At 50.3% G+C, this 14696-nt stretch overlaps 5 protein-coding genes across 5 annotated transcripts; 4 read left to right on the top strand and 1 right to left on the bottom strand.

Moving 5' to 3' along the window:
* Window positions 1–320: 320 nt before the first annotated feature.
* Window positions 321–2572, top strand: M438DRAFT_292910 (TPR-like protein). Its single transcript, XM_029901800.1, has 2 exons — window positions 321–547; window positions 604–2572. Exons 1-2 carry the CDS (start codon window positions 451–453, stop codon window positions 2406–2408), a joined length of 1902 nt encoding a protein of 633 aa, XP_029762620.1. The 5' UTR covers window positions 321–450; the 3' UTR covers window positions 2409–2572.
* A 983-nt stretch (window positions 2573–3555) lies between these two features.
* On the top strand, window positions 3556–5176 carry M438DRAFT_333333 (uncharacterized protein; the record flags this gene model as incomplete). Its single annotated transcript, XM_029903596.1, has 5 exons — window positions 3556–3602; window positions 3659–3702; window positions 3761–4128; window positions 4190–4693; window positions 4811–5176. 5 exons carry the CDS (start codon window positions 3556–3558, stop codon window positions 5174–5176), a joined length of 1329 nt encoding a protein of 442 aa, XP_029762619.1.
* Window positions 5177–5893: 717 nt separating this feature from the next.
* M438DRAFT_363616 (uncharacterized protein) lies at window positions 5894–7484 on the bottom strand. The gene is made up of 2 exons (XM_029907657.1): window positions 7248–7484; window positions 5894–7186 (listed from the first exon to the last, which is right to left on the bottom strand). The coding sequence occupies exon 2, from the start codon at window positions 7000–7002 to the stop codon at window positions 6262–6264; it is 741 nt and encodes a 246-aa protein (XP_029762618.1). The 5' UTR covers window positions 7003–7186; window positions 7248–7484; the 3' UTR covers window positions 5894–6261.
* Window positions 7485–7661: 177 nt separating this feature from the next.
* M438DRAFT_343876 (sulfide,quinone oxidoreductase/flavo-binding protein) lies at window positions 7662–9203 on the top strand. Its single transcript, XM_029905086.1, has one exon. It carries the CDS (start codon window positions 7732–7734, stop codon window positions 9067–9069), a length of 1338 nt encoding a protein of 445 aa, XP_029762617.1. The 5' UTR covers window positions 7662–7731; the 3' UTR covers window positions 9070–9203.
* A 228-nt stretch (window positions 9204–9431) lies between these two features.
* M438DRAFT_314920 (uncharacterized protein) lies at window positions 9432–14187 on the top strand. Its single transcript, XM_029902632.1, has 2 exons — window positions 9432–9520; window positions 9609–14187. Exons 1-2 carry the CDS (start codon window positions 9452–9454, stop codon window positions 13995–13997), a joined length of 4458 nt encoding a protein of 1485 aa, XP_029762616.1. The 5' UTR covers window positions 9432–9451; the 3' UTR covers window positions 13998–14187.
* Window positions 14188–14696: the final 509 nt, after the last annotated feature.

The following is a 14696-nucleotide window of genomic DNA, read 5'->3' as shown; positions in this document are numbered from 1 at the left end:
GGTTGGGCGGAGTAACGAATATGCGGATATGCCGAACTCGGAGAAGTGCATGTCCGGTGATGATCATATACCTCTGGTTGATGATATAATAGCCTCATCCTTTTGCCGTGCTATATCCCCAATTCTAAGAACAATGCTTATCGATTGTAATGACCGTATCGTCAGATCGAGATCATGGTATCAAGACAGTGCCTAGATAATCATACAGCTCGGAGGAGAGGTTGCGGAAGGCATCGGAGCTTGAGTGTTCTAAACGCCGAGGGTGACGATGTTTACCTTTGAATTGTTTTGCGACAGCTTCCAGCACATCAACAGCATCAACCATCCTCGCCATAAACAGATACTATAGTGCATTTTAACAATTCAGCTCTTATACCTTGCATCTGTTCCAATTGCATCATATCCCGCCTAGACACACCTAAAAATCAAAACAACAGAACCGCCGTGCACATGGAAAAGTTCCTCCGCGACTGGAGACAGGATGCTCTGAACAAACACCAGTACGAGTCAGCCATCTTTGTTGGTGACAAGCTGCTCGCCTTGACCAGTGTGTGCTGCATCTTTTACAGCTTGTGATTGAAGCATTTCTGACATGTGATGCAGACAATGACAAGGACGCCTTCTGGCTGGCTCAAGTCCACTTCTCGACAGCAAACTACACACGCGCCCTCGGTTTCCTATCTCGTCAAGACCTGATCGCACGCAATCCATCATGCAAATACCTCGCCGCACATTGTTACGTCAAACAGAATCGATACGATGAGGCATTACATATCCTCGGCGACAAGAACCCCGTCCACCTCATCACCTCCTCGGATCGATCGCGTCGGAAACTGCAACATCTCGATCCACGCAATGGTCTTGGGAAGCTGGCGAAACTGCCACAGTTGAGATCGGATCGAGTGGATCGCAGTGAAGAAAGAGACAAGGAAGACATGAGCAATATTCGTTTCGAGGCCGCCATGTGCTATCTACGTGGTCTTTGCTACGCCAAACAAAACGCCTTTGATCGTGCGAAAGACTGCTACAAGGATGCCGTACGGATAGATGTCTTGTGTTTCGAAGCTTTCGACCAGCTCATGAAGAACTCGCTCATGTCTCCAGCCGAAGAATGGGAGTTTCTAGACTCTCTAGACTTCGATAGTGTCAGCGCCTCCGACACTCCTACCTCGAATATGCAAGAAGCTGGAGAGTTTACAAAAATGCTCTACATGACGAGGTTGTCCAAGTACAGCAGACCCGACGACTTCAACGCCGCCGTCGAAACCCTGTCGACCCACTACAACCTCTCCAGCAACTCTTCCATCCTCCTCTCCAAGGCCGAACTCCTATTCACAAACTGCCGCTTCCGAGACGCTCTCTCCCTAACAACCCAAATCGTCGAAACGGACCCTTACAACTTCTCCGCCTTGCCCGTCCATCTAGCCGCTCTCTTCGAATTGAAAGAAACAAATGCGCTCTTCCTGTTAAGTCACGATCTAGCAGACACACATCCAGAAGAAGCCTGTACATGGCTAGCAGTAGGAACCTACTACCTCTCCATCTCCCGCATCCCCGAAGCCCGTGGCTACTTTTCCAAAGCATCACTCATGGATCCTCATTTTGGCCCCGCCTGGATCGGTTTCGCTCACACCTTTGCCGCAGAAGGTGAACACGATCAAGCCATTTCCGCCTACTCCACCGCAGCACGCTTGTTCCAGGGTACACATCTCCCTCAACTCTTCTTGGGTATGCAAAATCTGTGTTTGGGCAATTTATCGCTAGCAAAGGAGTATTTGGAAACGGCGTATACAATGTGTGAAAATGATCCGCTGGTCCTTAATGAAATGGGAGTGGCGTACTATCAAGAAAACGCGTTCGATTCTGCCATCCGGACGTTTGAATTGGCCATCAGTATCTCCTCTGAGATTTCCACTTCCTCTGCATCATCGCTGGATACGCGCACGAATTTGGCACATGCCTATCGTCGCTGTCAGCGGTTCCCCGAAGCTCTGGAGACATTCTCGGAAGTCCTCAGGTTAGGAGGGAAAGACGCGGGCATTTTCTCAGCCAAAGGGTTGGTGCTTTTGGAGATGGAAGAATGGTTTGAAGCTACGGTCGTGTTGCATGAAGCACTTGCTCTATCGCCGCAAGATCCCATCGCCACTGAACTTTTATCTCGCGCGTTGGAAGGATTGGAAGGGGAATCCAGAGCGGCGGATACAGAGGATGAAGAAATGGATAGGGTTTTAGAGCAGAAGTTGGCTCTGGCTGAGAGAAATAACAGGAGAAGAAGGAGGGGAAGGGGAGGCTTGGAGAGTGAAATCGAGATGGAGGAGTCAGGAGTAGAGATTTCAGGCGTGGAGATGACTGAGGTCTCTGGTGTTGATGGAGAAGATTGGACGGGAGCTGATGAGTCGGGGGTCTAGAACGCTGTTCTACACTTCGAGTGGGAGTGTTAGATATCCTAGGTTGTCTTTCCCTTTCTGCTTGATTATGCATATTCTTTACGATTACTGGATTCTCTTCTGATATGCATTTGTGCTGTGTCAGAGAGCTGTGTTTACCCCTTTTTCTTTTTTTTCCGCCTTTTTTCTTCTTCGAAAAGACAGAATATGGTTTCGAAAGTTTTGTCATCTGAACTCGATGAGGATGGAAGAAAACAAGGAGGTTAAGGAAGTGCAAGTGCGGAGATCATCTCGTTTCGAACTGGAAGGAGCTGCCGGCAGTGTTGCTGCCCGCAGACGCCACAACGGTTATACCTTCCCAACTTTGTGGCTCGAGACGCGTTGCACATTTGCAACGCATCGCAGGACTTTGTTTCTCTACTACTCGAGCACGTCAAGTCACGATTCGTTCCATCAAGTAGTATTGACAGCGACCATCGATTCTTCATTCGATATCACCAACCCAGTGTGCCTGAACCCGAAACTTTGCAAGCGATGTGATCCTTTAGAAATGAACACAGCCCCTCATGCACGAGCTTATTGGACTTCATAGGAATGGCAAGGATTCTAACCATGTCATCTTGCATAAGGTCTGTGACCATAAGATATCACGACCATCCCGACGTCTAAAGTTCCTGGACATAATGCTGAGATTCACTGGCTGAATACACGTGTTCACGTTTTTCTGAGCATGGACAATATTGACGTCGAGCAGTGTGCATTGTACAGCGGCTCAGATCTTTCCCTCCGAAACCCAGCTCATCATCTTCGTACCGCGGATCCTAGTTCCAGGTCCTCATCTGCTACTCGTACCAAAGATGCAAGCTCGAGACGATATCTATCATTTGACGACCATCATTACCAACAGCTCCAACCTGATTCCAAGACTGAATGTCACGTCAACCAGCAAATTGAGACAGCTTCTGCTGAAGGAACCCGCCTAAGACCCCGAAGCTTTGAAGCACCAAACTCGCGTCACACCTTCTGGCTCGGGAGCAATCCTTCTGAGACGACCGAGAGTGGGGAGACGGGCAACCATGTTGATCTGCGATACATGCTCCCAATAGCGACAGTGGTCTGTGTGGTCGCTGTTGTGCCTTTGATAGTGTTCGCTGCGACACATAATAAAATGGAGAAGATCATATACGAGTACCAATACGACACATACGAATGCTCGTGGGTACTGCCGCAAAATAGGCATAGCATCAAGCCTTGCTAACACGTGTTTTCAGTGTTGCCGCAAAGGCGTCAAGAGATATGCTCTCTGGAGATCTAGGTAAGACTATGTCAGTAATTTAGCCTAGAAGAGCAGACAACTAAGCATATTATGACAGCAATCAACCTTATTGTTTTCGAAGACATATCTTTCACAGCTGTAAAGGTCATAGATCTAGCTTGGAACATGCTTGTGGGTCGCGGTTATCAAGCTATTGCAGCATTCGCCTGCTACCGTCTCTTTACCGGAATACTATACCTCACAGCAGAGCAACAAAGTATATCCGCGAGAACTTATTCGGCTGTTGCTTTCTATGCCACGAGTTTGTGGAGCTCTGGATCGATCTTCAGAACGATACGCCTGGAGAAGTTGAGATTGTTCAACAAGCTGGCTTTTGTCTGGATGTTGATTTCAGTCATGTACCTACTTTTCGTAGTGACTATGGCTGATCTGATGACTGGTTATGTGGCAGGTCAGGCGATGTGGGTGAGTGCAATCTCTTAAGAGCGCAACACCCTTCGATAATATTTGGCTGACTACAGACCAGCTCAAATATCCCAATGGTACTATGATGGAAACAGGCCCGATCAACGAGACTGCGCTGTTCAATATCGTATTAGATGTGCAAAACGCGCATCTGCCTCCACAAAACATTACCATGCCGGACAAGATGGCCATCGAACCGAATTGGACCCTGTCAGCCGGAGGAATACACATGGCTGTCATACCGTCATCGCCAGAAAGCAAAAACGGAACTATGATTTTCGAAAGCTGCCTCAACGTCAATGAGATGGGTCTGTACTACGTCGACGCATATCTTGACCCTAGACCAGGTAACCCGTATGGACCCTATTGGTACTCATCTGGCGATTATCGGTATAACGACCCTCCTCGGCAGAAGCTATTGACCTCCTATTCTACTGAGTCGTGTTTGAATCTCTTCAACTTTGGAACTACGGACTTGTTCCAGCTACCTAATTATTCTCCTAACATGACATGGTGGCGAGATGAGAAGAACTTCCGCTGTCTGCCTTCTGAGACTTATTCCTGGGTGAGCTTTCTTCCTGCCATTTCCCCTTCTTCTTCTTCTTCTTCTTCTTCTCTCTCCCAGACAAAGTCAAGGGTAGGGGCCTGATAAAGTACAAAATCTGACAAGAGATCTCTTCAGGGCTTCTCATACCAATACACCATCCTCCTCACGTCTATCAACAGTATCTGGCTTCTCTTGACCGCATTACTATGGCTTCACGTAGAGCTTAAAAGTCAATTCCTTCAAAAGCGCGGGCCGCTTGGCACCTGGAGAGCCGTCATAGATCTAGCCAACGCTGTGCAAGAGAAACTCGGTCGCGACACTGGAGCATACACAGAGGCGCACCTGGAAAAAGAAATCGGAAAGATACAGCCATTGACGTACAGTATTGAACAAGATGCACCGGATGGTTTAGGAAGAATTAGACTTGGAACATCTGGTGAAGGTGACGAGGAATGGCCAAGAAGGGACCTCAATTTGGATTGGAAGGTCAAGTACTGTTGAAACATTATTGGCCACAACCACATCGTATGACCCGAGCCTATTCTATCCGAAAGTGGCCAAAGTAACATTGATGTAGTATCACAATGACCCAACCATGCGGGCGTCACCGGCGGAAGCGGTGTATTTGTTCAGGTAACGATGGTGCGAGATGGTGGGACCTCCGAGGTAGAGACCGTCCTCAAACTTCTGCTCCGGGGAGCAAGACTTGTAGAAGAGCAGACGTTTGACGCCATTAGATTTCTTTACGCCAACGAACAGGGCGCCGTCGATCCAGGGGAACTTAAGGTGTTGCACAAAGTCGAATCATTCAGATCATCGTGGCCAGTGTTTCTCCATCGCACGATGTCGGAAACAGAAAATGAGACCAGGCAGCCATATTCACCACGTCCACAAATGTCTCCTGTGCCATTATTCCACCTACTACACCGTTGCCCTCACCAGTGGATTTTAGAAGTCGACCCGAAACAGGATCGAACTTGTAATAAGCAACCATGACCATCTCGCCGATAGATTTGTTTCTTGGTTGTACACTGGCCAGATACTGGTTAGTGATGCCAATCATCTGTTTGCCTTGTGTGTATTCGCCGACACATTGGATATTTTGGCTTACGCAGGGCTATCATCAGTATGCTGATCAAGGAGTGATTAGTTCCACTGTAGAATACTGGTCCTACGGTAGAGACACAGAAGGCGAACGTTTTTGCAAGATTTCATTTTGTAAATGCAGCTACATGCTTTTGATCTGGATTTGAGTGCAGAAGTCGCAGCGCAGGGTTTGTAGCAATGTTGCAAATATCCCGAGCGCTCTTGTCATATCAATTTTTGCTTCAAATTCCACAAGGCCGGTGCAGTATTTTGGTCTGATTCTCATCGGGGCAGACTGTCTCTGTCCCAGGCCCATAGCTATCGATATCCTCCAGGTCCAGCCAATGATTCGCGGCTGAATGGTTCCCTTGTTTCGTAGGCATTGCACAGAAGAGCACTTGCTGTGACATGCAAAGACGTTCTGCAAGCTCTTCTGTGTAGGCGTTTTGGTAGACAGCATGAGTCGGGCTATCGACGCCTCACAAGAGCCGAGACCCCGGTCAAAAGTACCAAGAGTCAATCGCGTAACCATCAATGGCAGCAGGTAACTCAGGCAACTCGTTGGTACCGTTTCTGCGATCTCGCATTGCCGAAACAATCACTTGTCTGGTATAGGCCCATCTGTCCTCGGTGAACTCCACACTTCTGTAGTTTTGGAACCGGCTTGGCTCAAAGATACTGGCTCTGAGTCCTTGTCTGGTCGCTTCCTCGTCGCTCAGGGGATTTTGAATGGCTGTGTAGAGTTTGTAATAGTCCCGAAGTTGGTTGGCTGAGGATGTTTGAAGACGGGCATGCAGTGCTCCCCTCGCTTCAGGGTACTCGAAGGCAAGCACACACAAGCGGATGGGGTAGTAGCAAGCAAGGTGTGGAAGATCATCGCGAGGGCTCCACATAGCTCGGTATGAAACACAACCGGCGTGTGCAGTCGCAGAGAGGTCCAAGATACGAACCAAGTTTGGCAGCCAAAGATGTGATGGTGGCGGACTCTCGTGGCTGATGAGTCCACGACATCTGGTCTCCAGCACGGCGAGGTCCATTGCTTCTTTGGCTTGAGGAATCGTGGACTTAGCGATACTTCTGACGATGTAATCATTGTTGTCGAGCCAGATGTTGTGCAGAAGTTTGTGCACGCTGGAAAGACGTACTGAGGTCGGGATGTCTGGACTGTCCTCGAAGATACGGATGAGCAGCTCGGTCGGCATTGAAAGAAGACCAGTCGTAGTTGATGCAGATGGTGCCATGCCGTAAATATCTTCGATGGGGTTCGCCCTTGTTAGCCCGAGCAATCACGGCAAGTATCGATAGTCGCGTGCTCGAGATAAACTCTTTGTGATGCACTGGGAGGGCCAGGGTCTTCGACGAATTTCGAAATTTGATGATGTCGCGAATGACCGCGTTTGCGTGGGTTCGACGAATCGACTCGAACTGAGCAAGATTCGAATAGGTAAGCGATTCGACCCAGTGCTTCACAAGAAGTTTCACCTACACATTCGACACCCCTGCTATCACATTCGAACTTCGTGGAAGTGAATGATGGTATTGTTCGGCATGGTTCATCACAATGGTCGAGATGCATCTCTGTAAACAAAATGTTTGTGTGGCAGGCATCACTCCTGATTCATGTGTCTATACTGAATAGACTATTATCTGTACGACAAGGCTCATAGAACACTTGCGTACAACCTCTATCAAGCCGGCATATATCCAGACCTCATCACTTCTTTGTTGTGAGATGGTGAAAGGAATCAGGTGAGGTTGCACGAGTCGTTGAGCGAAGGCGTGATCGCAAAAATCTGGGGATGTGAAAAAAGGCCGTGCGCGACCTCCCGCGACAGCACCCTGTCCACAACGGGGAAGCCAGCACGCGCGACTTCGGCGATTTCCTTGATCTCCCTTTCTTTCCACGTTCTGCTTTCTTGTGCTTCGTTCTCTCATTTACATTTTGTCTATATCGAGGAGTTTCTGGAACTATGCACAGAGTAGCCTTTTCCGCTGGCCGTTCGGTCAACACAGCTAGCAAGATTTCGAGTTTGAGAACTTTTGCATCAGTAAGCTCCGCTTCAAAAAACCACAGAGTTGTTGTCGTTGGTGGTGGATCTGCTGGTCTGGCAATCAGTCACCAGCTCCTCCGTACCGGAAAATTTACACAGGACGACATTGCCATCGTGGATCCTGCGGCCTACCATGATTACCAGCCTGGATGGACACTGGTCGGTGGCGGCCTGAAGACCAAGGAGGAATTGAGGAAGCCTATGAGCAGTCTTGTGGACTCTAAGCTGAAGCTGTACAACCAAGGAGTCGGTAGCTTTGCTCCTGAGGAGAATCTGGTCACACTCGGCAACGGTGATAAAGTAGGGTACGAGCACTTGGTTGTGGCACCTGGAATTGGCATCAAGTACGACAACATCAAGGGACTGCCCGAAGCATTGGCAGATCAGTCAACACCAGTCTCCACCATCTACGGCTACGAGACTTGCGACAAGGTCTTCCGCAACATCAAGGAGTTCCGTGGTGGTGAAGCCCTTTTCACTCTCCCTACTGGTGTTGTGAAGTGCGCTGGTGCACCGCAAAAGGCCATGTGGCTCGCTCTGGACCACTGGAAGAAGGCCGGTCTCTATGATCCCAGTAATGTCGCCAACTCACCCATCAAGATCAGTTTCGCAACTGCTTTGCCCGTCATGTTTGGTGTGCCAAAGTACAGCGCTACTCTCGAGCAGCTGCGTAAGGAGCGTGGTGTCGAGGCCATGTTCCAGCACGATCTGGTCGAGATCAACGGCGACAAGGCCATTTTTGCCCGTCTTGACGGCAGCGAGGAGAAGGTGTCCAAGCGCTTCGATCTACTTCATGTAGTCCCTAAGATGGGACCTCACGCCTTCATCAAGGACAGCCCTTTGGCCAACGCAGCTGGGTTCGTTGATGTCGAAGACGCCACTCTTCGCCACAAGAAGTTCTCAAACGTCTGGTCAGCAGGTGATGCATCTTCATTGCCTACCGCCAAGACTGCTGCTGCTGTTACTTCTCAAGCTCCTGTACTGGTCCAGAACATGCTGCTATCCATTGAAGGCAAGGAGCTCAACGCCGCCTATGACGGATACACATCTTGCCCTCTGTTGACCGAGTACGGCAAGGTTTTGCTCGCCGAGTTCAAGTACGGTGGTCAGCCGAAGGAGACATTCGCCAAGTTCGGTGTCGATCAGGCTGTTCCCCGCCGTGCTTTCTACCACCTCAAGAAGGATTTCTTCCCTTGGGTGTACTATAACAACATGGTCAAGGGTACTTGGGGCGGTCCCAAGGGTTGGGTTTGGTAGAGAGTTCATCATGTTCAGATGAGGAGCGCTGTTCTTGATTTTGGTAACATTTGCATTTGTTGGATGGATTGATCTGGAGCGAATCATGAATGGGGTGTTATATTGTACATACATAGAGGACATAAAAGTTATAGGACACATGAAGAGAGACTTTGAATATACAAAGCTCTTGTACTCAACGTCAGACCGATCTTCGATCATGTTCCTTTCATCTCTGCTCAGAATCAACGTGCTCTTTGTTCCATGACCGAATTGAGATTCGGCGTTGTTCGTTCAGGCCGAGCCGCAACGCGTGAAAACGCGTCATCCGCCGCCAGTCGCGACTTCCACTTCCACTCAACTCAGAAGGCGCTCCCCCATGGAGCTGAATGCGGAGAAGGAAATGGCGACCCAGGATCAAAACAGTCTCGAAAGCGAGCATATATCGTTACTGCACGAGAAGATACTACAGGTGAGTTTTCTTTGAAGTTCAAGAGTCGAATGCACGACACGATCGGCGACCAGGGTATGCAGCATGGCGGCTAACAAGCGACGTGCAGGAAAACAACCACTTCTCTCTCACACAACTGTCGCAACGGATGAACGATGGTCAGAATGATCAGACACGACCTCGTCACACGTCAAACACAAAGATCCAGCGAATGAAGCCTTCATCCACCGCTCCTGCTGCGCCTACCCTGTCCGACATGGACTCGACCGACCAACAGCATGCCACGCCCTCGCTAGTAAAGCACACGACTTTCCACGGTTTTCCTCTTCCTCTCGACCTCGATGGCGACACACAGCCAATGCCTTCGCAGTTCTACAAAAACTTCACTAGCGGTCTTGGAACAGAGGAAGACACTCAATTCGGAGACGAGACGGCGCCTGAGACAGAGCAAGAGACGCCACAGATCCATCTGATGCAACACTGGCAAGAGCCAAAATACCATGAACTTTCGAGTGACGACGAGGAGGAAAAGGACGAGGGTCAATACTTCCTCAGCTCTGTTGCGAGACCTGCCTTTCCGAAAACACCTGCGACCGCCGGCCACAAGCGCACTCACCGCGGTGATGTTATCCCCTCAACTACCAGCACGAAGACACCAGGCTCGGGCGGCATGTCAGCTTTTGCGTTTGGCAATGCTGCGCCTTTGACTAGCACTCAGCTCTTCCAAGCGACACAAGCTCCCTCAAGTCCAGTACCCGACGTCCCCAGAAGCGATCCCGTCTTGAGTCGACCAAGCCCGAATATCAGACAGAGCTCACCTGGACAGAATCTGGCATACTCGTCTCCGCTCAAAGGTCTGGTGCAGAGTCCAAGTCGATCTGTCAATATGGCAGGCAGGCTAAGCAGGCCAGGTACAAGAGATGGACTTTTCCAAGGCAACACCGGCATATTGCATGGTCTAGAAGACCGAGGTGAGAATGAATGGGAATATCACGATCGTGAAGGAGTCAGTCTCGAAGACGACGAAGGCCACCTCGGTCCGGCTAGCGAGTCGATGGATGAGTACGATGAGTTCGCTCAGTCAATAAGATTCAGTCAGAGACAAGCTTCTTCCTCACCACAGCCCGCCCAGCAGTCGGATGATGAGAACGATGATGTCGACTCCTCCAGCCGTACGTCGACGCACTCCAGTCAGCACGCTCTTGAGGCTGAAATGCCGCATGCGTCTGGACCTTCAGGTCGTCAGCAAAGTTCACATCAACTGCCCACAACGCAAATGTTAGGCCGAGATGCAGAGAACGACGACTATACTATCGCCGATTCGCAACCTACCAGACAAGAAGAGACTCAACTTCCGCCACCTTTGGTCGAACCCTCGTCCATGTCGTCTTTCGTTCCTGGATCATACCCACTCAGCCAAACAACACAACGTCTGAACGTTCTCAAGCGCGATGCCGCAGACTCGTCTTCCATACCCAAACCACCTCCGACGACAAGTCAAATTGCGCCTCAAACGCAGAACCGTCTACCGAGTAGTCCTCCTCAGCTTCCTGTCGCATCTGAAGAGTCTGAACAAGGGGAGCCTCCGGATTTGAACACACAAGCACAGACCGTCGATGGCGGCGCACATTCAGGTGCATCCTCTCCACTACCAGAGACCCGACCTGCCCCGTCTCAGAGAACCAAGGAACTGAAACAAGATAACCACCAGCAAAGCTCTAACGTTCCCGATACTGATCCAGCCGATGAGGGCCGGTCCTCCAATCAAACTACAGAGCCGGTCGCGGGACCGGATATCGTTGTTGCACAACAGCAAGTTTCGAAGTCCGTTACAAGTACGCAGAGCGAAGCTTCCCCCGTCGTTCCTTCCGTTTCCCAGTTCGACAAGCATCGTGCTAGCCAACTGCAAACTCAAAGTCAAGTTCAAAACTCTCCATCAAGTACTGAAAGTCCACGCAAGGCCGCAGGCATTCTCAACTTCGCGGACATTGCCACAGACTCTACTCCACCAGGCGCTTCTAGCAAGGACCTTGACCTGAACATTGACATACTCTCGAATGACGATCACGATTTTATGGACATCATGACATCGCCACCTGCAAAGAAGATGCGCTTGTATGGCAAGAAAGGAAGAGGCTTGGAGAGGACAAGGTCGAAGATGGATGACAAGAGTCCTACCAAGCACAGGACTACCACGAACAGTCCAGACAAAACTGCAGCGAGGACTGTCACTTTTCATGACGACGTTTCCGAGCCTGTCATCACTTATGCTGCGGATGTCCCCGAGGTTGTCGTGCAGGAGCCGGAACCCTCGAAAGCAGCAGACCATCATGAAACGACGACCAAAGAGTCGCTTCAACCAGCGGCGGCAGGATCGGGAAAGTCGCCCGAGGTAGCCTATGAGCCTGCTGCAGAGGCTACAAAGACAAACACAACGCTACCGGACAGGTCCGCCGAAGCAAGGCAAGCCCAGGCGGTTGAAAATGAGGAAGACGAGGAGACACAAGAAGATGGTCTCCATCCTCAATCCATTTCGAACCTTGATCCAAAACTCCAAACTCCGCCGTCTGCAAGAAAACGAGAGCAAGCTGGTGCATCGGCAGCGACAAAGGCTCGCGAAACAACGCTCGCTCGGCGAACACTCGAAACAAGAACTCCGAATGTCAAGAGCAGCACAGGAAGACTCGTCCGACCAAAACGGAGGACATCTGAACAGAGCCCTCTACGAACACCTATCTCCAGGGGACAACATGCTGAAGCGCCAAAGTCAAAGCTTTCTCACGTCCAGCGCGTCTCGCAAGATCGCCCTCAGCAGGCAAGATCGACTGTCCAAGATGAAACTACCGCTTCCGTAGCTCCCGCACAAGAAGGAACTACCACTACTACCACTACTGAGCATGCAGACATACTCACGGATGTGTCTATGACTGACATTGCTTCCGAACAGAACGAAGCTCAAGAGGAGAATGTCGTATCAGAGTCGGAGATCACCCAACCAGACAGAGTACTGGCTCTGTTCAAAGGAACTGCACAAGCATACTACCCGGCTACTTGCCTCGGTGCGGCTACGCTTGATGGTCTTAAGCTCCGTATTCGATTCGATGACGGTACAATCACTCAACTAGATTCTTATCTCGTGCGACGTCTTGACCTGCGTCGCGGTGACCAGGTCAAAGTTGATCTGCAAGGCATGCGCAGCAAAGTGTATGTTGTCGTCGGCTTCCAAGACAAAGTCGAAGACGTGCAACCTGATTCTTATCCTAAGACCGATGTCCATGGTTTCGAGACTCTACAGTTGGTGCCCAAAGATAGAGACAGTGTCGCAGCGGTGCCCCGAGCCGACACTGCAGCATTGATCAAAGCACCTGTCACCAGCGCTTATTTTACACAAACCATGTGGGTCCGCTTCGAAGGCAGGGACTATCTTCCTTCCACGGCAAGTATGACGACTATTGCGACCGGATTCTCGTCTCGTCCACAGACGCCTGTGCCTCAGAACACTACTCTTGCCACACCAGCCTCGAGATCTAGACGAGGTACGGTGACTTCTATCCATACATCAACAATCACCTCTGTGCGCTCATTAGCACGGCCGGACTTTGCCTCACCTCTTCCAGCTGGCCGCGGTATATTCTCTGGTATGGCTTTTGCAGTGTCATACAGTGCGGATTCGCCTGAGAAGAACCGTGTTCTCGAGCTCATCCAATTGCAAGGAGGCCTGACACTTGAGAAGGGCTTCGATGAACTCTTTTCTGTCAAGGATCTTGGTGACGCTTCTGAAGAGGCAGCCACGCCTTCATCAACAGCGACGAACGATACTGATGCTTTGGTCTTGTCTGCTCGTGCTCAAACGCTAGGCTTCGTTGCCTTGATCGCCGACAAGCATTCCCGAAGGGCAAAGTATGTACAAGCTCTTGCCCTCTCCTTGCCTTGTCTATCGGGACGCTGGATCCTTGACTCGGTCGCTTGTACGGCACCACTGCCCTGGACCAAATATCTCCTACCAGCTGGCGAGTCGGCGTTCCTCTCCGGAGCCGTACGCAGTCGCACCTTGACGTCTTACCTTCCGACCACTGTTAAGCTAGCACAAACAGTGCAAGAGCGCGAAAGGCTACTCCAAGGTGGACGAGTGCTTCTCGTCAGCGCAGGAGCCGGCGGCAGAAAGTGGGAAGCCAGGCGCGCATACGCTTTCCTCACCGTTGCTCTCGGAGCTAGCGTCGTACGTAGAGTCTCTGGCCTAGATTCTGCCAAACGCATCCTCGACTCAGAAGAAGGATGGGGTTGGGTATATGTGGAAGGCACTGTTGAAGAGGCAGAGACTGTCCTTTTCCGCGATGGCAGTGTCGAGAGTACTGGAGCTGTAAAGAAAGGCAGAAAGAGAAAGAGAGATGAAGAGGGGAAGGAAAAGATGGTAGCAACTGGTCGTGATGGCAAAGTCAGGATTGTTGGTGATGAGTTCGTGGTACAGAGTCTGATTCTGGGAGACTTGATGTTATAATGGTAAGGGAGCGCGCAGTTCAGGTAAATGGTGGACTGGACAAGTAGCCTCACTAAAGGCAGGACATTGGACTAACGGGCCTCATAAATGGCATGACGAATAATATTAGCTTCTAAAGGATGTCTTGCATCACAACCTCCGACTTTTGCTGGATCCAAGCTGGCAGAACACGCATGGATAAGGTCCCCACTTGTATGTGACTATGTTGCATCCACTAATCTTAAGTATCTGCACCTGACGTTCTTACTGCTCGGTCGAACCTTGCTCAAAATCACAACAAGTCCTCCGTAATCGGTGCTGGAGTACAGGGACTATGAGTACGCCAAGGCTTTCTATACTTCGAACAGACACGAAAGATTGTGGGGCACTCCACTTCTCCGTGCTCCATGCTCCATACTACATCCTTCGCACTGTCTAGCATGAATGGCGGGGCAATGATCTACTTATACGTGACACAATGATCAACAATTGAAGCAGGTAGAAAAGCATACAAGGTGCCTTCACATCCGATGGTTAGCGTGGGAGTCCACTTTCCTGCATCACAAGGTCATTTGGCCAATGACAACAGTTACCAAGGTCGATACAAGCAGTGTTCGAAGCTCACACACTGACCGTCGGATGCAACTACACCCTGTACTGTTATGCCCTAGTGATATCCGGTCGTCTATCCACCTCCCTTTAGTGCTTCCTTCGCGCCAG

This window comes from Aureobasidium pullulans (genome assembly GCF_000721785.1).
Source record: "Aureobasidium pullulans EXF-150 unplaced genomic scaffold scaffold_5, whole genome shotgun sequence".
In the NCBI taxonomy this organism is placed as follows: Eukaryota; Fungi; Ascomycota; class Dothideomycetes; order Dothideales; family Saccotheciaceae; genus Aureobasidium; species Aureobasidium pullulans.
Note: the sequence above shows the minus strand (reverse complement) of the source record. Positions and strands in the feature narration are given on the sequence as shown.

Bases quoted from the DNA above. Each gene is read 5' to 3' on its own strand.
- M438DRAFT_363616 (XM_029907657.1), bottom strand. From the start codon at position 7,002: ATGGCACCATCTGCATCAACTACGACTGGTCTTCTTTCAATGCCGACC.
- M438DRAFT_292910 (XM_029901800.1), top strand. From the start codon at position 451: ATGGAAAAGTTCCTCCGCGACTGGAGACAGGATGCTCTGAACAAACAC. The intron at 548-603 runs GTGTGTGCTGCA...CATGTGATGCAG, and splicing joins CAAGCTGCTCGCCTTGACCA to ACAATGACAAGGACGCCTTC.
- M438DRAFT_314920 (XM_029902632.1), top strand. From the start codon at position 9,452: ATGGCGACCCAGGATCAAAACAGTCTCGAAAGCGAGCATATATCGTTA. The intron at 9,521-9,608 runs GTGAGTTTTCTT...AGCGACGTGCAG, and splicing joins TGCACGAGAAGATACTACAG to GAAAACAACCACTTCTCTCT.
- M438DRAFT_343876 (XM_029905086.1), top strand. From the start codon at position 7,732: ATGCACAGAGTAGCCTTTTCCGCTGGCCGTTCGGTCAACACAGCTAGC.